Source organism: Rhincodon typus, chromosome 4 (genome assembly GCF_021869965.1).
Source record: "Rhincodon typus isolate 14 chromosome 4, sRhiTyp1.1, whole genome shotgun sequence".
Classification (NCBI taxonomy): Eukaryota; Metazoa; Chordata; class Chondrichthyes; order Orectolobiformes; family Rhincodontidae; genus Rhincodon; species Rhincodon typus.
The window spans coordinates 43,929,756-43,955,809 of record NC_063335.1 but is presented as its reverse complement, the minus strand read 5'-3'; the positions used below and the strand labels follow the sequence as shown (position 1 = coordinate 43,955,809).

Here is a 26,054-nt window from a genome sequence, read left to right as displayed (position 1 = left end):
TTTGAAATAAAATTTCTCTCGTCATATTTTGAGCAGCAGTTTTTAAATTAGAAATTACTGTTTTTTGAACTTAAGGCAATTATCTCCTGTATATGCCATATAAATAATAAATGGAATAATTCTTGGGTTGCATAATATTACTGACTGTGAAACTTCAGTTTTGTACACATTTTAAGAAAGGTATTAATTCAAATTTCTGCATTTAAAAGAAACAAATACGTACTGGGTAACAAGTTCCTTGTTAGTTTACTTCAAGAAAGACCTTCATAAGAACTTGCATCTGTATATATCTGCATCTGTGGTGCATCTTCAAGATATTGAAAACTACTTTATAACAAATGGATTACTTTTGAACTGCAGTTATGCAGACAGCCAAATCTGACATGGCAAATGACACAACAACTAAACCTTATGTTAGTTGTGGAATGTGAGAAACCTCTGACCTCTTTAATGTGGGATCTTTTGAGTAATGTTGTGCCACACAGTCTGCTTAGCCTGTATATCTGGCAAAGGACTGTGAGTTGACTCTTAATCAATAAATATCATTTTATATTACTATTATAACACAATTAATACTATAATAATGACTATGCTACAACTAACAATTAACGCTATAAATCTGACAATTAATACTGTAAATCTAAGTCCGTATCTTGTACTTTAACTTAACTTGGAATGATCAAACATCACCAGACTAGACCTTGGCCTTGATCTACGTGGTGATGGTCATCTGATCTTCCTGTCTGTGATCCCAGGATGCCTCTTATGGTGGTTGGTCTTGAGTTACTGCTCCCAAGGGTGCTGTTGCGGTGATTGTTATCCTTGGAAGCTTCCATACCCCTTTGGGAGGATCTTCAAATCTTACCAATGGATCGATCAGGAATTGATCCCCCTAATTGACTGGACCCAGACAGGCAGTGGGGTAGTCTTTGGTCCTCCATTTCTGAAAGTGTCAGGGACACGTAAGTCATGTAGACTTCCCAGATAAGAGTGTGCGGTATCCCTTTGTTCCGGAAAAGCTCGATGTTTCTTATTGTCCTGGTAAATAGGCTCAGGGGTTATGTATTGTGCTGTCTGCAGCTGCAGCCTGCCTGTCTGGGTCTGCAGCTTGTTTATTTCAGAATCTTTGCACAGATACTTTGGCCAATGCTTGGCTTGATTTCCCAGCATGCTTGGTGTATTATCAGATTCTCCCATTTTGAGTGGCCTGTCCAGTTACAGTAAGCACGCAGTACTTCATCTGACATACTGCACTTCTGACGCTGCAGAACTTCTGTACTTCAAGTGAATTATTAGTTAAAATTATTTGTTCAGCTCTTGAGGTTTGAATTTACAACTGGAAGAAACAGTGCTAACAACTGATTGAAACTTAATACCGTATTTACAACCATGAATAGATTGTTCAATGCTTCGCACTAAAATAATATATCTGGCTTCCTAGAATTTCTTTTACACCACTGGTTTATCCAACATTTGGATTTTTGTTTCTGTGGTTATATTATAATTTTATTTCAAAGTCAAAGACTTAGATTTATGTAGAGCTTTACTGACCACTGGCTCTAAAACACATAGCCAATGTCTTCAATCTTTCTGCAGTTCATCATGCTGTGGGACACATGCAGCCAATTAGCACATTGCTAGCTCTCACAAACAGCAATGCCACAATGACCAGATAATGTGGTTTTGTGGTACTAATTGAGGGACAAATATAGATCGGAATACCATGGATAGCTCCCCAACTTTTCTTCAAACTAATGCTCTGGGATCTCTGCATCTACCTAAGAGGGTGGTTTAGTGTCTTATCCAGAAGGTAAGAATGGGACTCTAACCTTAAAAGTGTGAATGAAGTCATGTTTTTATTGTTTATAGGAGGACTACAAAAACATTTCAACCATGTTTAACAAACATAAATTTCCAGTCAATTCCCATTTAGGATGGTGAATCAATATTTTCATTAAAAATTCCTTAAATTTCTTGCCCAAGGTCAGATCCCAAAATGTGTAGGCACAATATATCCGCAATGTCAGTGTGGTATTTTGCCCTGTACTGACCTTGCAATAGTGTGTGTACTTTTTTTGCAACTGACTTTTTGCAGAAAGTAAAGAAACCTCACAATTTGTTTTGAAGGAGCCTGTTTTTGTATGGGCTACATATCTGAAATAATAAGCTGGTGTGACTGACTGCATGTTTATCGTGTAACAATTCTAGCGGCTTTACCTAGTGTTATTAAACTCAATACTTAACTGGTCTTAAAATCCTAACTTTCTAAAACTGTAAACCTGAGTTATTGAGTGACATGCAGCTGTAGGCAGGAACGTATGCTGCAAAACTGACCATAACGTGCACTCGAGTAAGCATGGGCTGTACTATAGCATACGTTAATTGTTGCATTCATTCTGTTTCACTTGTCGCTTGTAAATGTATAGCCATATAAATCTGCTTAACATGGATCCTGTTTATTGTCAATAATGGATAGAAGTAACATTGTGTATGGAATTGAATGTGCAAATGCAAACATCTTGCACCCATAGGGAAAGCCATTCTGCATGAGGCTGTTTTTCTTTTTTTAAAAAAAAAAGCTATCCACTTAATTATCTGTCTCCCCACCCCTCCTCGCACCCCAACCATTTTTCTTTCCCCACAGGCCTATATTGCATTGACTATGCAATGTAATAACAATGTGACTTCCTCTTGTTATTTGGGGAAAAGTCAACCTCACTCTGTTGTAGCATATGCACTTATTAAAAGGTAAACAATCTTGAGATTTTAGAGCCTCCTGTGGAACAGGTAAGAACATCAGCCTATCACCCATCGATTTTGCTGGAGTTGGGAACTTGGTTTTAATGACTGTTATTGTGGAGATATTGAACTTGTGGACCCTAACTTGTCATCCATTTAGACAAACCACCAAAAGGGGATTTTAAAATGCTGTAAATAATTGGAGGCTTACGCTTTCAGTTTTTACTTTCCGTAACTATTGCACAAAATAACATTGCAAGCTTACTAGATTTTTAAAAAATTATTTTAAGCAACATGGTCTTTTACTCTTTTCAAAAAATCTATGTTTTAAGTAATTTGTTTGAGAAAATTTGTTTATTAAAAGTGATTGTATTATTAAACTAGAAAGTGAAAACAAACTCTTAAAGTTTTAAAGATAACAGAGTGGAGCTGGAGGAACACAGCAGTTCCTCTAGCTCCACACTGTTATCTCTGACTCCAGCATCTGCGGTTCTTACTATCTCTCTTAAAGTTTTAATCCCACATGGACAATCATTTAAGCAATTTTGACTATATAAAAACTGTAGAAAGTGATAACAGCCACAAATAACTATTAAAGCTGGCACTTCTGTGTTCATCAGAAAGCTGTGGGATAGTGTTTCAAAAATGTACTGCCTAGAATCTGCAATTGGAAAGATAGCATAATAAAATCTTTTAAGAATACTGATGAGTTACAATTTTTTTTAAACAGTCCTTGGACTATTCAGCTGGGCCAGCTTTTATGGAATGCTTGGGGTGTAGGTCATTCGCAAGTACAATGATGTGACATATAACAGCAGACATGCTACATCATGGCCATAAATTGCAAGTTTAAGATGGCAAATTTGCAGAATGTTTGTGTTGAAGAACTGAAGTATTTCACACTTTGAGCAGATGGTCCTCTGAAATGAGACTGAGTGAAATCACATAGGGGCAGATGAAACTTGCATTGAAGAAGCCTGTCATATGAGACCTACCTGCCAGATAGCACTGAGAAAGGAGATTTGAGAAATCGGGCCCTATGTTCCAGTATGAGCCAGAGCATTTGAGCTTTAAATTATCTGGAAACCTTGTTGTGGGTGATTGTTTTATGTAGACTAAAATAATGGCAGATCCAAGAGTGGAGGTAAGAAAATGCTGTTGGAATTACCTAACAAAAAACTTTATTAATTAATTTGATTCCTGCTTAGAATATTTGGGTTCCATTAGGCTTAGCTCTAAATATTTTGGTTTTCAAAATGATGGTGCTTAAATACTATTTCTGTATTTCTACAGATTCCAGTTCAATTTGTAACAACAAGGATTTCACATCCTTGGTTTGGTTTTAGGGAACTCTTTTCATCCTTAGTTAAAAGCAAAATCAGCAGGAGAATGAGTAATTAATAAAATGTACAGTCTTTCTTAAAATAAAAGGAACATGATAACCAGCTAAGAAAATAAGAGAATTAGCACTCTAATGTGATAGAAGATCAATACACTGAGCTCAAAGGCTCACATATTGGATTTTAGCATTTTAAGTTAGTAGTTATTAATGTCTGGTTTGGCATTAAATTGACTACTCTCTACTTGACCCTTAAGTAATTTAATTACATGACAAATTTTTTAAAAATACAGTTGACTAAGTTAACAGGATAATGGTGTTTTGATATTTAACAGTATTTTGGAAAGGCAATTAAGTTCTCTTCAATCCCATCTGACTTAAAGTTCAAAAGATACAGGTTTTCTGAGATTATATTAGTTGAACATACCTTTGTCATGTTTCTAACTGGTAATGCAAAGACCCAATAAATATGTCTTTTAACTATTTAACATGTTAAACTTTTAGGTAAAGCTAGTAACATTATTTTTAAATGCACTGTTGTAAAAAGGAAACAACAAAACGTTGCATTAATGCACTGTTTAAATTACAAGAAAGAATGAAGGTAATTGTTGGGGAATTAAGCGGATTCACTCTATACTTTGCTGGTATCTTTTTGTGTTGAACCTAGGCAGTCCAAAATGCTGAAAATCAGGAACAATTCAATTTGGTGCAATATTTTGAAGTTCTTCTTTAGGAAGAATCTCCAGGCCATGGAGAAGTTGCTAGAGATTAATTAGGATGACAACAAGGTTGAGACGATTTGGTTATGAGGAAAGTCCAAAAAAAATTAAGTTCTTTCATTGGAACAGAAAGATTGAGAAGGTACCTGAAGAAAGTGCTGAAAATTATTTATTGCTTTGATAAAGTAAATAGACTACTATTTGGTGATACTTCAACATTTTCATAAAATTTTTCATTTTTGAAGAATGATATTCATTATATTCTTAACAATAAAAATATTTATACTGAACAACTACTGATTGGGTAAGTATTGAGTTGAGACTTCTTTATAGTTTGTTATTGAATTAATACCAGTTCTGTGACTTGGCCTATTTAAGGATGATTGGCAAGGAATTGTTAAAAGTAGGTTACAGCATCATGATAGATAAGCATATAATTTACCTGAAAAGGGAAGAGCATCAGAGCCACAAATATATTAATTCAGACCCTGCAATGAAAGCTGAAGAAAGGTGCTGAAAATGTGAGAAAAAGATTAAAACTGAACATTGAGTTATGAAATGGGACAAGGCAAGGGACAAGGCAAAGGAAGAAAGACTGCAATCCTTAACTGTCAGTAGCTACTGCTAAAATAGTACTGATAACATTTACCTTATCCAGTTTCTGGAGGCACAAGCTAATGGTTTGAAGTTTTTATGATCATTTCAGTTCTCTGTAATTTTTCTTGAAGTCAGATACTCATGGTGTAATTTGAGTAGGTAATATTTATGCATGTGTTAATATATGGAAACATGCAATATCAAATGGGGAAAAGTGTATAAAATGTAATAATTTAAGGTGCAACTATACAAACTGGATCCACAGAGCTTAAGAGAAAGGCCACTTCTCTCTACTGGTGCTAGGATAACATTTTGTTTATTTTGCATGCTGGAGTGAACTAACTAATTGATTCAGACAGGCTGAATGATGCTGGATCATCGTTTCTTAGCCTTTGAAGATAATGAGAATTGTTCCCTTGTGAAATGTTTGTCTTGTATGAGAAATAATTGATTCATCTGGTTGGATGACAAAGACTCACTTTACTACGAGATCACCACCTGTAAAATCCAATACGTTAAATATAGATTTTTAAATTTAGGAATGCTGCCTAAAATTTTATGGAATAAAATTTTCAAGGTTATGATAATGAGTAGAATTGAATCATGAAAAATTTAGAATAGAATCTTTTTACACTTTTTGGATTGGAAGTGATTTAAGAAGGTTATTTTTGGCTTCAAAATAGGATATTATTGCATTTTGAAATTTTCACCCTTTTTTCTCTATCTAATTCTCTTTTCTCTTGAAGGCACAGTTCCAGGGCCTCCAGGAAATGTTCTTGCCCATGTTTCTCAAACTGTGTAGTTTCAGCAGGAGCTGAATAGAATTCAAATGCTTCTAATTTTCCTTACCAAGCAGTGAGGAGACTTCAAATTTTGCCAAACACTGATAACTAAGCAAAGAATGAAAATTAAACTTAAGGCCTTTTTGATGAATACCTAAACCTTGTACAAGGAATAAGCTGGAGTAATGACATATCAGCCTTTTTAAAAAAAACTTCATAAATTTAATGGGACCCAGCTTTGTATCTGTGTCTGTGAAAGGATTTTCTCATTTTAGAGGGAGTGCAGTGAAGGCTCACGAAACAGGAGGGTTGGCCAGGTCAACAGTATCAATGAGAAAATATTGAATATAATGGATCTATACTTTGGAATTTAGAAGAGTGAAAAGTGAGGTCATTGAATTATATAAGATTCCTCAAGAACTTGATAGTAGCTGCAGAGAGCATCTTTCCCTGGTTGGACAGTCGAGAATGTTAGGCCTTAGAATAAGGGGACAAGCACTATGGCTTTAGACCAGAAGAAATTTGTTCACTCAGAGTTGTGAATTTTCAGAATTGTGTGTCCCAGAAAGTACAGATCTCGGCGTGGAGCATAATCAAGGCTGAATATGAATTGATTTTTGAATTCTAATGAAATCAAAGAATATGGAGACTTGACAGAAATATGGAGTTGAAGTTGTCAATTAGCCACAATAAATTGATGAGCAAGTTCATATGGCTCTGTTGTTTACTGCCACTGCTAATTTTACTGTTGTATGTTGTTTTGGTTCTGTCATCTGTGTTACAGCTATTAACATTGCCAGTGATAGAAATATAACTCCAAATAATTACCCTTTTATGTATTTAGGTAGAGGAGATCACAGCAAACATGATGGCATGTAATTTATTGTCAATCCAATTAATTTATAAGTTGATGCTAATATCATTTGAGGTGGATGTCATCAAATTAATTACTGATAGTTGGCTCTACGCACAGTATGCTGTATAAATTTCACGTTAACTTCAGAAATAAAACAGAAATAAAAATCTAATAACCCTTGCAGGTTCCTAGTGTGAACTCTCCATTAGGTGATCAATGATTTATGAAGGAATTTAGTTTTTTTTTGGAGAAAGCGAAGTCTGTCAGTGGGTTAACATACCAACCTTTTGACCTCAGATGGAATCCAGCTGGAATGAAAGCCTCTTCTGTCTGCTGGCTTTAATAGGCCTATGTGAAATATGTTAGGGCAGTCTCAATAAGCATGGGTCCATATGCATTATGATACTCATTGTTTAGTACTGAATTGGCAAATTTCAAAGTGACACAATGGTCAATGTTATTTTTTGATAGAATATAAAGAGTTTATCTGAGGGTCTGGCATATTGTTCCTAACTCTATCTACTTGTTAGTTTATCTCACTGTATTCATTATTACCATATACTAGAAATATACATGTAGATGTCAGAATTATTACTTTGGCAGGCCTGTTACTATTGGCCTTAGTACAATTAGACGAGGCATCAGAAAGAATCAATCAAATTTCATGAGCCCTATCAAGGGCATACTCCATCTCAAGCTGGGTCATGCTTGGAAATGTCAGGTGAGGAAAGGATCTGTTGATCTAAGATTATACATCTTTCATCACAGTTGAGTTACCAGATGTTAATTTAATAACCTCATACATAGGATTGGCTGCTAGGCACCCTGGCATGATCATCTGATTTCAGATATATGCAAAATGATGTAAATGCTGAAAATCTGAAATAAAAACATCAAAATGTTGTACAAACTCAGCAATTCTGGCAGCATCTATGGAGAGTGAAACAGAGTTAACAATTTGAGTCCAATATGACTTCTTCAGAACACTACTTTTAGGGCAGCAGGGGAGAATATTCAGAACAATATATTTATTCTCCGTTATTAGCTAGTGACTAGAGATGTAAAAGTTAATGTTTAGAGCATTCAAGTAATGCTAACAAATCTGGGAGAATACTGTCACATTTGTGATGTTGTCTTGCCTATCTTTTTTGGGGGGTAGTGGTGTTGGGGGACGCAATGGCTTAGTGGTATTATCATTAGACTGTTAATGATGATGGAATTTGAATTCAATAACCAAAATCTGCAATTAAGTGTCTAATCATAGAATCCCTACAGTGTGGAAACAGGCCCTTCGGCCCAACCAGTCCACACCAAACCTTGAAGCATCCCACCCAGACCCAACCCACGTAATCTACATATCCCTGAACACCACGGGCAATTTAGCGTGGCCAATCCACCTGGCATGCACATCTTTGGTGACCATGAATCCACTGTTTGTCAGAAAATCCCAACTGGTTCATTAATGCCCTTTAGAGAAGGAAATTGCCTGTATGTGATTCCAGACCCACAACAAAGTGGTTGACAAAGGGGTGGGCAATAAATGCTGGCCTGGTCAGCAACGCCCTCATCTTGTCAATGAATTAAAAAAAATAGTGAAATGGAAGTAATGTCTGTAGGATGGCATACCCTACCGTGGCCAGTGACTTAGCAACATTTGACAATGCCATTAACAATAATCCAAAACAACACTCAGTAGCTTCGTGTGCAGTAATTGTGGCAGAATCTACCTCTCAGGAATTGGCCTCTTCAGCCATCAGCAAAGATGTTCCATATAAAGACACCCTTATCTGAAATGGAGCGTTTGCTGTGTGACTACCTTTCACAGATAAAAGGATGCTGATGACAAATGTTTTGTTCACACTTACATTTTATGAACTTTGATTTGGTAAATTATTGCTTAAGTAAAAAAATTAATTGAAGCTATATTAGACATCTACAAGAAAGTAAGGAAAAATTGAAGCAGTAAATTATCAACCATAAGTGAATGAGACAACATTCTGTCGAGAGAGAAACAGGGTTGCAATTTCAGGTTTATAATCTGTCATAAGTTCCAGGTAACTGTTTCATTCTCATTCACTCCAGAGATGGTTTTTCACCTGCTAAGGTTTTTTAAGTGTTAATTTTGTTTGCATATTAATGATTAAGATTGGTTGCTCCATGAGAAGATAGATACCTGCAGTCCATCAATGTCTCCTGAATTCTCCACTCATTTGACTCCAGTCATTTGTGCAACTCCTTTCCTTTGCAGCACCATTAATTCACCATTCATTTACATGCTTAGATGTCTTGCTGTGGAATCTCCTCTTATGTTGGACTGCCTCTGAGCGTGGTAGCAGGTGAACCATATTAATGAGGGACTGGAATCACAAATAGGCAATTCAAATTTAAAAATGTCACATTTCCTTTTCTAAAAGAGATCAAGGGCCATTTTATGCTATTATCAAACTTTTGTTTCCTGTTTTTTTTTCTTAAAGCTGAAATCAAGTTCTCAAATTGTCACTATGGGATTTCAACCTGTATTCTCAAGATTATTAATCCAGTAATTTAGTCACTAAACTAGTATATCTCTATAGTGCAGTTTGTGACAAAAGCAGATGGCCTCCTTAATTTACATGCTCCTATTTTTTCCCAACATATTTTCCTGCCCCCAGACCTTTGCTTGGCAGTCATATATTGAAGGATTGCTGTGTGCATGGTACACACTTATTAAGGTTGTACATTCCAGACACACCACCACTTAAGAAAGCAATGTTTAAATTTGGTAGTTATATGATAATTGAGCTTTGTCATTCCATTCACTACTCGTATTTGTTCAAATAAGAAATGGGAATATGTGTTTCATCATTGTGTTAACTTAATGAACCCTTCCTTTGGCTCTATTTGCTTTCAATGCATTTTCCTAACAAGGATGTTCTAATTATATCTGGATAAGAAATGGTGGTTTCTAAAATATTGGTTATTAAACATGTAATGTTTCTTTACATTTCAATGATCAATTTATAATGTTTTCAATCCCAAATTGCAGATTTCTTCAATGCCTGTGAGGAGACATGTGCCGTGGCTAGTAGTTTGTTTCCTAATTTTTCTACATTCACTTGATGTTAGTTGCCAGGAATATTTAGACTCCATCTCTGGTGAGTAGAATCTGAATAACCAATTTATTATCGTTTGATTTGGAGTTCCTTGATCTAATGTTCTTTATCTACCACTCCTTTACTTATGTGTCTTTCATATCTGTTTAAATAAAAAGTAGTTTCTTAGTCTTCAAATCATGACCAGAGTGTCTTTTCAACATCTGAAGACTGTTGGAAAATTTTAATAGAAATGAAGGCCAACCTTCACACACAACCTGTATCGGTGATTCATTTACATGTTAGGGGTGGCACAGTGGTTCAGTGGTTAGCACTGCTGTTTCACAGCACCAGAGACCCAGGTTTGATTTCACTCTCAGCTGACTGTGTGGCATTAGCACATTCTCCCCATGCTAAATTGCCCATAGTGTCCAGGAATGTGTTGGCTAGGTGGATTAGACATGGGAAATGCAGGGTTACAGGATTAGGTAGGAGGGTCTGCATGGTATGCTGTCGGAGGGTTGGTGTGGATTCAATAGGCTGAATGGCTTGCTTAGGGATTCCGTGAAAAACAGTTTGATAATCTATGTTCTTAGTGTGTTTGAAGGGTTTATTCTTCACACTACGTTATTGTTGGTCGATGTTAAATATTTGTCTTGATTGTAAACTTGTCTTCAGAAACACATGCTTGAATTTATTTATTTATTAGATTTATTTGCTTGTTTATTTAGTTTAATTTGACATCTTTCAGATATTCTCCAAGATTACTTTTCCTGCCATTTTTATTAAATCATGTAAAATGTGTCCTGTATTTATACCTATGTTTATTGTTGAGTGATTAGACTAATAAAACAGGTTCGGCAGCTCAGTTGGCTGAATAGCTGGTTTATGGAGTAGAATGATGCCAACTGATGGGTTCAGTTCCTGCACCAACTGACATTATCATCAAGAACTCTCCTTCTTAACCTCTCCTCTCACCTTGCACGTGGTGACCGTCAGGTTAAACCATCACCAGTCATCTCTCTCCAATGAGAGAAGGACTCTGTAGTCCAGTAGGACTTTGGCAACTTAATTCTTTACCCTAGATACCAACTTTCAGAAATAGAATGGAATTAATAGAAAGTTTTCCTGGCTATGATAGCATATTTTTCTGACCTTTCTGGAGTTTTGCAATTTATACATTTCACAGCTTTAATGCTCAATTAAATTGTTTCTGGCTGTCAGAATGAATGCAAAGATTTTAAAGTGCCAAGATTGTTCTACAAAGCCAAGCCAGAAGAAGCGGTTAATCATTTACCTGGCAGCAGCTATTTTCTACAAGACTTCCAGTTAAAGACTTATGCATATTATCTTTTTAACAGAGATAGTAGGAACTGCAGATGCTGATTTCTGAAGAAGGGTCTAGGCCCGAAACGTCAGCCTTCATGCTCCTCTGATGCTGCTTGGTCTGCTGTGTTCATCCAGCTCTACACCTTGTTATCTTTTTAACATGTTATTTTCTCATTTCTTTCTAATGAAGTGAAATGATTTAAAAAAAAAAAAAAAAAAAATTTATGCATACATCTCTTGTAGAATCATTTCTGAATTCAGCTCTTCTGCAGCTAATTACCATTGCTGGCTTTTGATAGAGTGTGCTATTGACTACTAACCAATGCAGAGTGAACATCTGGTAATGGATGTGATTCTTAGTGAAGCCATCTGTTTTGTTTGTGCAGAGAATTTAATTTCATGTTAGATAAATGAGCAAGATTCAAGGGCTGAAAAGAAGTTTAAGGGTTCCTGGCGTAGTTGTTCTAAAAAAAACATAATGTTTGGATGAGTTTTTTTTAATGCCAAAGCACATTGCCAGAAGCGGGTACATTTTCTCTGTTGTTTGTATTATAAAATGGCCACATCCTTTTGAGCAAATACATAATTAGAAGGGGGACTTAGTAATGGATTTTGAGCTTCTGATCCCCAGATTATGAAGGGGACATTTTTATTGACAGTACCAGGAAATTTAAACATTGTTAAAATTATACATTTTGGAGTTATAAGTTAATACAGTTCATTGAAATGCAAATTAGTGAAAAAAATTGGCGGTTCTATGATTAGCTCAAACCTCCTTATCATAATTACATGTTCAGTGATAGAATATGCAGTCTTTTTAAAAAATTTTTGTATGAGATGGGGTTGTTGCTGCAAGGTCAGCATTTGCTTCTCATCCTTAGTTGTCCTTGTACTGAACTTGCTAGGGCAAATAAGAAGGCTGGAAATACAAGAAATTCTGAAGCTTTGTCTCTTTAATCTACAATGATCAAAAAGCTTTTACCGAATACCTGTAACAGAGCTTCACAAACCCTTCTGCTCACTGACCTATCTCCCAATATCAACTGGATTGTATCACTTAAATGTAACACATCACGCACACTAGGGCATCATCATGAGTTAGGATAATTGGGGTATAAGGCTGGAGCCATAGAGAGATCTTGGCCTGTCAATTTCTATTTTCTGGGTTTGTGGTGCTGAAGGCAACCATTAGAGTCAAGGCCCAGAGACATCAGTCCTCCATGCTGTTGCCTCTAACCGTATCCTTCTGTTAGCTACTCAAGATGCAGAAAAAATCTCTAAATCCAAAAGTCAACATTATGTAATGTTGCTCCTGAAATTAACTATTGTTTCCTTCAGGGGATGATGACGTAACTTCCTTTGAAGGTTCCACAGCTGAAGATTTGCACAGAAACGCATCAGGAAGCCTTTCCAATGAGAATGAACTGTCTGGTGATGGCAGTGTAATCACAACAGACACTCGTGATATTACTGAATCTCCATCAGGATTTTATCCAGAAATTGAAAGACCTGAACCTGATGATCAATACCGCACAGCTTCTGGAGATCTTGACCTGGAAGAACCCGGGTCCAGCATGCCTACAGACACAGATTATCATTATACTAACCAGCCAGATGCTTACATTTCTGTTTCTATCCACACAAGAACACCATTTACGCACCAACAAGGAACTCCAGTTATGGAGATGGAGCCGCTTCCCATTCGTGATCCCTCAGAGGGAGAAGGTACGTGTCCTGGTTGATTTATGTTGACGTATATGCATGCAATGGAAACAGAAGTCAGCTACTGCATAATTTGTGTTCCAGATCATGAACACAGAACCAGAACAAGGGTTTCCCCTCTCAAACTTTAAACAAGGAGTTTGCCATTTAGGACTGAGATAAAGAGAAATTTCTTCAGTCAAATGGTTCTGGATCCTTGGAATCCTCTGCTCCAGAGGGCTGTAGTTGTTCAGTTCTTGGGTAGATTTGAAATAGAGTTTAATGCATTTTTGGACATTAAGTGATGTGGGGACATTGTGTGAAGGTGGATTTGAAATAAAAGATCAATAATGTCATATGAAATGGTGAAGAGCAGGCTAAAAGGGCTAAATGGACTATTTCTGTTGCAATTTTTTCCGTTCCAGGATGGATCACACATCTTCAATTCAACAGTTGACACCATTTATTATTTGTGTTTCTTTTAAAGCATGTGTTCCCAAATCAACAGCTTCAAAGTATTGACAAGAGTAAAATTGGTACATGACTGATTTCATTTCTTCTTGATACTTTTAGTTTATTTTGTTTTCCTCTACCCCAGTCCTGGGTCATCTTTGCTGTGCAATATTATAGTTTACTATAGTGTAATTACTGTACTGTAATTTATTAGTGTCAATGGAAATCCTGCAGCTACTGCCTTGATTCATTTACTTGCCAGGATTAAAAGGGCCCTACAGAGGCTTTAGGAAAAATCAAGATGCAGGAAGGGGTATGGAATGCCCTTTTCCTTGATATTTTGCCAGTGGCAGGGAATGTGGACAAAAGACCCTCACAGTCGCACACACTCTCAGAAGCTAAATAAGAGTCTCTTTGTGCCATCACGAGCAATGACCCCTCGTTAGTCTTCATTTCTATTGCTTTCAGCAACCATTGTCTCCCCTCATTACAACTCCACTTCATGTCTGATTGCTCCCCATGATCCTCAAACCCTCTTGGCTTGCTGCGAGGCCAGCATTTATAAATGAATCTTTCAGCTCCCTGCAGTGGCCGCTGTTCCCAGTGGAGCTATTGGAACTGATGCACTGCAGGCCTTCTGATTGGCGTCTCTTAGAAATGAGATCTGTTCCTTAAAGGATTGGAAGCCTCATTGGCAATTGGGTTGCCAGAAAATACATTTGGCTGTGGGATTTGTAGTGAGGGTAATGAGATCAGCCAGTTGGACCTCATAGAATATGAGTTCTCTTATTGGGGCTGTTAACTTGGACAAATGAGGGACCCCTGGCTGACAGATAAAAACAGGAGTGTCAGACATCAGTTGACTGAGGGAGCTAGATCAGTGTCAAGGACTCTCCATGTGTAAATAGAGGAAGACTTGGTGGTGGGATACCAGCCTCTGTGGAATTATTTCAGTGGCGCTTAGAGAAAAGCATGGTCCTGAAGCAATTCGCTTGTCACAGTCATCTTTGAGCTGGGTTAAGCATGTCTGGCATCATGCCATTAGTAAGAAAGCTTGACTCGTTCAATATTGCTGTCAAAGAATGGACACAGTATGTGGAAAGAATGCACTATTTTTTCTGGCCAAATAACATTGGGACAGATGAAAAGCAAAGAATAATTTTCCTGCCACCTTGTAGAGCTGCAGCTTTTTTGGTTAATAGGAGCCTAACTTTCCAGGAGGAGCCAGATACTAAAACCAATTTCAAGAGTTGACGGATTTATTTATGGAATATTACAACCCCAAACCACCTCGAATTCTGAGATTGTGTCAGTTTTACTTGGCAGTTCGAGAACTAGGGAATCTGTACTGGGATTTTTGACGAGGTTAAGATGACTGGCAGAGGCATGTGACTTTGGGTTAACCCTTGATGAGAAGCTGAGAGGTATGTGGGATTAATGATGTAACCATACAAAAGCATTTACTAGCTGAAGCTCAACTGGACTTCAGACAGGTACTACAACTGGCTTTATCATTGGAAAATCGGCAAGTGGAGCATATGAATTGCAGGGTATTCCGATAGAAGTGGACACCCTGACTGAGCTGGGGGAACACCACTTGAGTGAAGACAATTGCATAGCCTCACACAGGACATATCCTGATCAGAGGGACTCTTAGTTAGCCCGCAGCAAAACTCCAAAACAAAGCCAAGCCTCAGCCAAACAGTTTAAAATTTTCTTCAGGATCCGGGCTGGCAAGCTATCGTAGTTGCTACCGGTATGTGGGCTTGAGACCTAAATTGAGTAAGAGAACTCATGGAGGGTGTACACCCTAGACAGTCTACCTACATCTGGTTTGAAACAGTTAAATTGTTTAGCAACATCCAAATCAGAGACAATCAAAATAAGCATCTGGTTAAATGGTGGAGATAGTAGGAACTGCCAATGCTGGAGAATCTGAGGTAACAAGGCATAGAGCTGGATGAACACAGCAGGCCGAGGAGCAGGAAAGCTGACGTTTCGGGTCTGTACCCTTCTTCAGAAATGACCTAGTTCTAATGGAGGTCAATACTGGCACAGCTGTTTTAGTGAGTGCAGAACCAATCTTTAACAAAGCTCGCTCTGGACTCCAACCCTTAAGTTTGTGTAAGACCTTGGCTAGACTGAGAACCTTTATAGATTCAGGGTACAACTTTGGTTCCGGTTTCCTATGAGCTCAAGGTTAGTTGGACAAAATTGGTTCAGAAAGATTCACCCAGATTGGTCAATATTTTTCAATTAGAAAATGGCTGCCTGAGTGAAGTCCTAATTAAATACCACAAGTTTTTCAGGAAGGTCCAGAGACTATCAAAAGCCAAGGCCACCCTACATGTTGCCGAGTAAGCAAATCCACAAATCTGCAAGGCCTGCCCAGTGCCATTTGCCTTACGGGCAAAAGTAGTGACAGAAATCAGAAGGCTGGAACATGAAAGAATCATCAAACCAGTGCAGTTTGTGGAATGGGCAGCACCGGTCATCCTGATCGTGAAGTCTGATGGGTTGGTTCGCCTTTGTGGGAATTTCAAACAAATGGTAAACTGCTTTTTGCAGCTGGAAAAATCCCAATCCCTGCTCGCATTGAGGATTTATATGCAAAGCTGGCCGGAGTCGGGGAGACTGTCTTTCATGAAACTGGACATGAGCCATGCGTACATAGAATTGTGGTTTTGTGAGGATTCTCAGAAATACAATACAATTAATATCCATAAGAGTTTCTTTACCAATATGCGAGACTGACGTTTAGGCTATCATCAGCCTGTGCAATTTTTCAGCAGATGACAGAACCTTTTACAAGGTCTACCCCAAGTCACCATTTATTTACATGATGTGTTAATAACAGGGAAAATCAAACTGAGCATTTAGAGAACTTGGACATAGTCCTTAGACATTTTTCCCAGGTGGGCATACATCTTTAGAAGGGAAAAATGTATGTTCCAGGCACCACAAGTGACTTACTTGAGCTACAGAATTGACAAGATTGGGTTACACCTGTTGGATAAAGTGAGGGTGATCAAAGGTGTCCTGGCTCCCGTGTTTGTACTAGAGCTTAGGTCTTTCCTTGGGTTGGTGAATTATTACGGAAAGTTGATACAGAACCTGGCCTCCATCCTAGCACCTTTACATCAACTCCTAAGAAACGGTCAGCCTTGGAAATGGTCAGGTAGTCAAGCTATAGCTTTCAGTGAAGAGAAGAAACAGCTATCATCCTATAAGGTGTTGGCACACTGTGATCCCAAGTGAGATCTGGTATTGACATGCGATGCTTCCCTGTATGGCATTGAGGTAGTATTAGCTCATCGGTGGCCCAATGGAGAGGAATGCCCAATAGCATTTGCATCCATAACTTTGGCTAATTGCAGAGGCTTAGTACACCCTGATAGAGAAGGAAGGTTTGGCAGTCATATTTTGAGTCAGGAAGTTCTACCAGTTCTTTTTATGGACATAAATCTGTAATAATAGACCACAAGCCCCTGCTAGGTCTACTTAAAGAGGACAAGGCTGTGCCACCCATAGCTTCAGGTCAAATTCAGTGGTGAGCTCTAATACTAAGTGTGTATAATTACACCGTCCAGTAGCAAAAGCAGATGCGTTGAGCCACCTCCAACTGGCAGGTACACCACGGATGGTGCACCGATAGTCCATAATGGTTTTAAATTTTCTGGACATACTTCCAGTCAAGGCTGATAAAATCAGACTTTGAATGCAGAAAGATCCGGTCCTGGCAAAACTGAAACAGCTGGTAGCGATGGGGGAATCCAAAGGGCCATCACAACCAGAATTGAGACATTTTTGAACCCGGAGAAACCAGATCACAGTAGTGGTTGGTATATTATTATGGGGGTCAAGTGTGATTGCCCCGAACAAAGGTCACGACTAGATACTGGCTGACCTCCACCAGACTCGTCCAAAATGAAGATGTTGGCGAGAAGTTATGTCTGGTGGCCAGAGTTGGATGAAGACATTGGTGGGACAGTGCCCAGAGTGCCAAATGGACAAAAATTACTGCTAGCAGCTCCTCCACATCCGTGGAAATGGCTGGGTAAACCCTGGACTCAGTTTCAAATCGACTATGCCGGTCCTTTCATGGGCTCAATGATCTGTCATTGCGGGCACCCACTCAAAGAGGCTGAATGTGCATAGAGTTCATTTGTCAAACGCAGGGACGATGATAGAGAAACTGCCTCTTTTGCAATACACAGACTCCCAGAAGTGTTGGTCACATAACAGTCCACTGTTCACCAGTAGGGAATTTGAGTATTTCCTAAAGTCGAATGGTATTTGACATCTTAAGACAGCTCCATACCATCCATCATCCAGTGGTCTGGCAGAAAGAGCAGTCCTAACTAGATACTATTCCTATTTGATGATATGACCATCCCTCTTGCAACTACAGAGAGAGCTTCAGCAGAGTTGCTAATGGGGAGAAGATTCCACACCAGGTTAAATCTGATCTTCCTTGACCTGGGGGAGAGTGAAACAACATCAGGAATGCCAATGCTGGACGCAAGACTCTGCTAAGAGATAGTTTACTTGAGGAGATGAAGTTTGGTGTAAGAACCATGGGAATGGCCCTGCATGGGTAAGAGGCATGGTTGACGCAAGGTCAAGTCTAGTGACTTATAAAGTTTGGGTAGGTACAACATTCCTGACATGGACCATATGAAAGCTGCAAACCTGCAAATGGTGCAGGAGCGAAACGTGCTCAGTTCCTCAACAGGCTTTTCGACTGTTCTGGAACCCATGGGTGTTCCCTTTCTGCCATATGTTGAAGATGCCTTGAAATTTGAGATGTTTGTGTGGACCTCCAACACCCTCAAGGAGCTTCCCATAGATCTACTCATGGCTCCTTCCTCTTGATTTTTGTTCAGACTGGACTCAGTTTTCGCGTTCTGTTTGATCCCGTTTGAACTGCCAATGTTATATATATTTTCTATCATTTGTGTGTGTTTTCCATTCAATAACAGATTATACTTAAAATTCTTGTCTTCACTCATAAAAACACTCCATTCCACCTTATTTTTGTAACCCGTTGTATCCTTTGACTCAGACCAACTGTGTAGTACTCTCCTCCCCTGATGCACCTTTTGTGGCAGAACAGTTGGTATCCTCAATCCTACTTGGACTCCCTCCTTAATCCATTCCATCTCTTTACAACTTTTGTCACTTTTAGAATCTTTCTTAAATTGGAGTTTTATGTGCAAGCCGTTGCCCGCCCTGCTACATCGCCGACAAAGATTTACACCTGTTTCTTTCCTCCATTGTGAGTTCATTGGCATGGTTATATACCTTGAAGTTACTGTACAAGTGCAATTTTGGCATTTTGCAAATTGCAGCAATTTTCATGGTGGTGAATGTTGCAAGTTACATGTGAATACTCTCCTATAACTTTGCGAACTTCTGATGGGTCTTTTACAACAATTGAAACTTGCCCTAAGGAATATAATGAGAAAAAAACCTTACTTTAAGTATTGGCCTTTCACTGGGCAGAAACTGTAGCTTCCCAATGATTATGTTACCTGCTGCAGCAATGGTGTTGATGAAAAGGAACTCTCATACATATTCATTGGCAGTTAGCAATATACCTGTTTAATGTCATTCAACTCCCTCCAACCAGTCTGTCCCCTCCCTCACACTGTCTACTGTAATAATGCAAGTGGAACTTTGAACTTTAAATTGAACTGTTTTTGTCTGGTATGCCTAATGGGGAGTCCTTTGAAATTACACTTCATAAATGTTTCAAAGTAGTTACAACAAAGAAAGTTTAAATGGTGCGAAGAGTTCATTGTTACATTTTCACCCCATTACAAATATCAAACAGCTTTTGAACAGAGAATCATGATACATATGTATACATTTTTTTAAAAAAAGGCTAAAATATTTTTAAATGGAGAATGAGTTAAGAAAATGTAAGGAAGTAAGATCCTATTATTTTAAAGTTAAATAATTTCTAAAACAAAGTTTGAACTATGCAAATGGAAATCAGTCATTTGGAGACCTTTAACTGCATAAAAGTCTTAATTTCAAAGTTAAAGCCTTTTTCAATATAATTTTCTATTTTCATAAAACTGCTTTCTTATGAGATAATGTTCTGTGAAAACTAGTTCAAATACTATCAGTTAACAGTGAAATCAACTTACCCAAATGCACTGCAAAAATGGAACTGTCCAAGTACTGAGATCCAATTTGGATTTCTCCATAATAGAACAGCTTATGATCAGAACACTTGGCAAAGGATAATATGAGTAAATCTGGGATAAAAAAACATGCTTAATTACACATTAAAGAACAGTGCACTGTATCATCTTCCATTCATATTCCATTGTTAAGGCGGTATGGTGGCTCAGTGGTTAGCACTGCTGCCTCACAGCACCAGGGACCCAGGTTTGATTCCTGGCTAGGTGGATAAGCCATGGGAATTGTAGGGTTACAGGGATAAGGTAGAGAGGTGTGCTGGTCTTTGGAGGGGCAGTGCGGACTCGATGGGCTGAACAGCCTGCTTCCACACTGTAGGATTCTATGATTAATTGTCAGCTCATAACATCACCAATATTCATAGCTTTGCCAACAAACATTTGAAACACTATCCATATACTAAAACATGCTGGCTACAAAACTCCCAAGGTGATCTTGCATTTTGTTAATTATTGGCATACACCAGGTTGCAAAGTATACCTGACGTTCATGGTGATTCAGTTACAGTGATGTCTTGGGACTATTGGGGCATGTCTCATGAATTCTTAAAGCTTTTTCTTAAATATGACATGAGACATCACTATAGTGTTATGTTACTATAAAGCATAAATGCTTGGCACCCACTAGCTTAGCATTAGCTTCTGAATATTTTAAACAATCGTGCTATCTAGCATTTTCCATGCTGCTCTCCAGAATACTTGGTTTGCCCTTTAACTTTGAGTTAGGCTACAACAGACTTGCCTGTGCTATTTTTAAAAGTACTTTTCAGTGCGATGTGCAACGATCGTTGTCATGTTGTTCCTTAGACCATCATTTTTAAAAAAGGCGATTATGAAGGATTTCTAATTCTTCCTGCTAAACTGATCTTGCAACTCTCAATTAAAAGTATGCAAAATGAAGAGGCTCCAATGCAATTATCCAAAAGGATTGCATAACTTCCCATCAGCTCTAAGCTAGTTTCGCTCCAAGACTGCAATGCTTCGGTATAAAGATGCATAATGCTCACTTAGGAGCATTACTATGTAAATTGGATAATTATCTTTAGATTTGGTACTAGTTGCATTTTCCCCTCTGTTCCAGTTACTGACGTGTTGGAAGCATTAAGATTGTCAAGTACAGTTGGTGTCTACGAAGTGGAAGGATCCCAAATTAACTTAAAGGCTTATCGCCTAGAGCCAAGTACACAGATTAGGAGAGAATCAAGGTACGTAGTATCAAAGAAAGTCAGCTTTGCCTTCATATAGACCGACGGACATTCTTAAATGCATTACAGACAATCAAGTTCACTGAATTATAGGGACTGTATAAATGTAAAGATTAATATGCAGATATCTATAATTGCTTCTTGCTACATGTATATACTCATCCTCAAAACAGTTAAATGAAAGGACCACTCTTTAAAGTTTAAAAAAACTCCCCTCCAATAGCTCATTCTTAACTAAGTGCAAATTACTCTACATTTATAACCAATTTACGAGGTGAATGTTCCCCACTTGCTATAAAATATTTCGGAAAGATCATCTCTTGAATTTCATTATCAGCTTATATTGTTAGGATACTTTGTTTTTGGACAAATTCCTAAATGAATTGGCATGTCAACATAGTAACTATTATAAAGTTGATTCAAATATTAAGAGAACTGTTTTGCATTAATTGCCATTGCCTTCTCCACTAAGTTGTGATGCAGGGTTAAAATGTTTTCATAATTAAAGCATCCATTGCAAACAACACTGTCAAAATATTAGTAGTAATGAATCAGAGAGTATAATATTATTGTCAAGGTAATGGTCATTAGTTGTTGACATTTAAAAGCAAAAGTTTTTATCCATATGGAAGCTCCTGATTCAGAATTAAAATTGAGAAAATACTGCAGCTTTTCTGATTCAATTCTAGAGCAGGAAGGTGTCAAACCACCAGTCCAGGCATATGTTGAGTTTCTATTTCACATGGAATGGATAGAAACCTGCATTAATGTGGATACCAGCCTGAACATCCTGCTTTGAGGCTGAGGCCCATTCTGTGGATGTATTTTTGAACACGTATAAAAATTCTTATCTCTGAGTGTCATTAACTATTTTTGTGCCTCTGTAACATGCATCCAATGTTCAAACAAAGTAGAACACCAGCAACGTTTTTTGCTGACTTCACTGCATCTGTTGGAAGAAAGCAGAGTTAACATTTCAAGTCCAGTGACTCGCCATCGGAACACTGGACTTGAAACGTTATCTCTACTTTCTTCCCACAGATGCTGCCAGACCTGCTGAGTTTCACCAGCAATTTGTTTTTGTTTCAGATCTCCGGGATCTGCAGTCCTTTGTTTTATTTTTTTGCTGATTTTTTTTTTTGTGTTTTAACATATACACATTATAAATGCAATTAGAAGGAACTTTAGTTTCCTCTCTAATATTCACTTCACAATAAGATTGTGTAAAAGGAATCACTGGTGACCAGTCACTTCATTTTTGCCTCTTCTTTCTGGGAGAGAAAGTAGCCTTTGTTTGGTTTATCCCTGACCATCCAGCCAAATTCTGGAATTCATTGGTCCTGATCTTAGTTTGAGGTGGGTAGGGAGCCTGGGGGTGTAGGGCAATTTTCCAACTGGGAAACCCAGAATAATTTGCTTCTCTCATCCTTGTCAAATTTAACTGTAGGATTCAAGCACAAAGTTTTTTGTTTCTGATTTCTCAGCTATAGCAATGTAGATGGGGAGGCTGATTGGCTGAAGCTTTCCACACAAGGGCACAGACAGGGAATGGGGTGGAAGGAAATTGGAAAAGCCAAAGTTTGAGGAGGGAGATCAGAAATGAGAATGCAGACAGATTGAAGCCCAGAAAGGTAGATTGTGTCTTGGGGACAAGATATTAAGCCACAGTAAGGGTCAAATGAAGATCACAGCCAGAAGGCATAAGAGAAGGAACTGCATGGAGTTGGATGAGGCAAGTAAGCTGGATATAGCAGGACATACCCGGATATGACCACCCCTTAGATACCAAATTTTTCAAGACCCTATAAACCATAAAGACAGCTAGAATTAAAGATACCATTTGAGGTAAACAACCTGATGATAATATTTTAATGTACAACCCATCTTCTGGGAGTGCTTGGTTACCCACAACATCCTACCTTCTTTTTATAAAAAAAAAATCTGGATGGATTAAGAGAGAGTTGGGGTCAGAAATCAGACTTTTAATGTTTTTAAATCCCAGCTGACTCAACCCTACATATTTTTAGTGTTTAAAATACCCCCCATTGTGTTGAAAGAACTCATGCTCATCTCACTGAGGTGCTGTTCATTACTAGAGCATTGTGAATGACACTGGTCAGCAGTGTTCCTTCATTAAAAAGTCAGAAAGTTCTCATCACTTTGCGTTTGAAATATATTGCTTGCAATTGCATGAAGAAAATTATGATTTTTGTTTTGCATATTTTTCAGATTTGTTCATCCAAGTGGGTTCCCCAAAGAATTTTCAGTGGTCACAACGTTTAGAATGAGAGAAAATACCCCTAACATGGTATGGAATCTGTGGGAGATAACTGACAGATATGACAATGAGCAGTTCCGACTCCGACTGTATGGTGAGACCAATGCTATTGAGCTCTACAATGTGGCAGCAGTAGGAGAGGAGGTCACCACTTTTGAGAATGTGGGACAGCTATTTAACCAGGACTGGCACAAGCTCTCACTTAGTGCCACAAAAACCCAGCTGACTCTGTTTATTGATTGTCAGCAGGTTGGCACAGCTCCCATTCGACAATATGGATTCATTGGCACAGGTGGAGCTACTATTTTAGCTACAGGAGCAAGGAGCAATACTACACTTCCAGTAAGTATCTTTCATACTCCATTTGTTCATTTCACCTCTTAGCCACACAACTATACTTTTTCACTGCAGCGTAGGAGGTTGAGGGGTAACCTTGTAGACTTTTCTAAAATCATGAGGGGCATAGATAAGGTGAATAGCCAAGATCTCCACACGTTAGGGGAGTCCAAAACTAGAGGGTATAATTTTAAATTGAAAGGAGAATGATTTGAAAGGGACCTGAGGGGCAACATTTTCAGAGGATGATTCGTATGTGGAATGAACTGCCAGAGGAAGTGGTGGATACAGGTACAGTTACAACATTTAAAAGACACTTGGACAGGTACATGAATAGGAAATGTTTCAAGGGATATGGGCCAAATGCAGGCAAGTGGGAACTAGTATAGTTTGGGAAACTTTGTTGGCATGGACGAGTTGGATCGAATAGTCTGTTTCCGTGCAGTATGACTTTATAAGTTAACTATAGCCAAGATTGCATTTTTGAGGCCTATAAAATTGGGAAATTTTAAAAACATTGATATTTTCCAGTGTTCTATGATTATAAATCAAATATAATTTGGCAATTCTAAATATTCTAAGACATTCTATAATATTCTGTTCTGAAATGTGCAGATTCCTAGAATTGGTGTCCATGCTTACAATAATATGCACATTTGAAATTGCTGTCAGTGATTCTATACTCCTCTAGAAGATATGGTGTTGAATTGATAAGGGGACCTTCTAGTCTCTCTGCAAAAGCACTTGTAAAAGTCACACGTTATTTAAAGAAGGTTCTTAATGGCATACCCACCCCATGAATACTCCTAAATGCCCTCTCTCTTGCCTGGGATGAATAATTTTATATTTATGAAATGCCCGTGTTTTCCATTGTGATAAAATAATGCCCCATTTTCAAAATAATATTTTTGAAGTATGTTTATTTTTGATTTCGCTCATATCTTAATCCAGTCACAATTGTTTGTTTAACATCTGAAAGTTTTAATTAGAAATGAAGTTTAATGATGCTTTTAACTACCTTGTATGTTATTTGTGCATAGTTTGATGTGACTATTTCTTCTTGTTGACATCACTACTGATGCATCTCAAGACATTCTCTTGACTTAGCACCAGCTTAGACTTGCATTAGGAACAGGGAAATTCCTGCCACAGAGATTACAAAACCATTGTGATCAGCATTCCATAATTCATAAATGAGTGCATTTTGCTTTGCCACTGACTGCAAAATCTAAGTTAGCATTATACATTTGGACCAAAAAGATAAAACTGCTTATTTAATCAATGACCACACATACACTAGGTTAACCACACATTGTTAAAGTGCAGAAACTCAGCAATTCATCATTATAATTTGATACTTTGTGGCCCACTTTCAAACTCTGCACGAGTAAAAGGGTTTTGATTGAATTAAAATCAGGCTCAACAGTACTTTTAGGGTGGTGCAGGGGCTCAGTGGTTAGCACTTTTGCTTCACAAATGCCAGGAACCCAGGTTTGATTCCAGCCTTGGGCGACTGTCAGTGTGGCATTTGCATATTCCCCTGTATCTGTGTGGATTTCCTCTATGTGCTCCAGTTTCCTCCCACAATCCAAAGATGTGCAGGTTAGGTTTAGATTTAGATTTTATTGGCACGTGTATTGAGATCTCCCTTCTGTATTGGCCATGCTAAGTTGCACCATAGTGTCCACCTAGTGTGCAGGCTAGGTGTATTAACCATGGTAAATGAGGGGTTATGGGGATAGGGTAGGGGCTGCATCTGGATGGGATGCTGTTTGGAGGGTTAGTGTAGACTTGATTGGTCAATTGGCCACTTTCCGCACTGTAAGGATTCTATTTAGGCTTTAATTTTTCTTGCCCTAAATAATGAAGCAGATCATGGTTCAGATTGCAGTGACTGAATTCTTATTACATGTCCCTTTAAATTCACCTGGCATACATCTTCTATATCTCAGGTGGACGTACAACAATTCACAGTCTATAGAAACCCAAGTAAAGCGAGTGAGGTAACCTGCTGTGAATTGCCTGGTATTGTAAGTATGGATACTTTATTGCTTTGCTGTCAATGATGAAAAATGGCCACTTTCACTTCACTTTCTCGGAATCATTTCAGTTTATATATCGTCTGTCCTATCCCTATTTTGTTTCACTGATGGTTCCACTCTTTGCATCTATATTTCTCATTCAAGAGAGCAGGTGCCAAATTTATTTTCAAACCACTGTCAACTCCGCTATTCTTTGGCTTTCAAGAGGTGCGGATATAGGAGATAAGTGAAATCATCCTCGCGTACCACCCCACCAACCTCCGGATCCAACGCATCATCCTCCGACACTTCCGCCATCTGCAATCCGACCCCACCACCAAAGACATCTTTCCCTCCCCACCCTTATCTGCTTTCCGGAGGGACAACTCTCTCCGTGACTCCCTTGTCCGCTCCACACT

The 26,054-nt window shown here is 38.3% G+C and overlaps 1 protein-coding gene across 6 annotated transcripts in view; it reads left to right on the top strand.

The window, feature by feature from the left end:
- The first annotated feature begins 2,446 nt into the window (after positions 1–2,446).
- The window catches only part of LOC109933206 (collagen alpha-1(IX) chain-like), a 71,580-nt gene continuing 47,972 nt past the window's right edge, over positions 2,447–26,054 (top strand). The window contains exons 1-7 of one of the 6 annotated variants that reach the window (XM_048596263.1): positions 3,496–3,883; positions 10,058–10,166; positions 12,771–13,157; positions 20,877–21,000; positions 23,230–23,308; positions 23,528–23,620; positions 25,567–25,644. In XM_048596263.1, coding sequence (XP_048452220.1) covers positions 3,863–3,883; positions 10,058–10,166; positions 12,771–13,157; positions 20,877–21,000; positions 23,230–23,308; positions 23,528–23,620; positions 25,567–25,644 — 891 coding nt within the window. In that variant the 5' untranslated portion in view covers positions 3,496–3,862. Of the gene's footprint in view, positions 2,788–3,495; positions 3,884–10,057; positions 10,167–12,770; positions 13,158–20,876; positions 21,001–23,229; positions 23,621–25,566; positions 25,645–26,054 lie in introns of those variants that run through there. The other 5 variants (XM_048596262.1, XM_048596260.1, XM_048596259.1 and 2 more) reach the window with 5 other exon arrangements.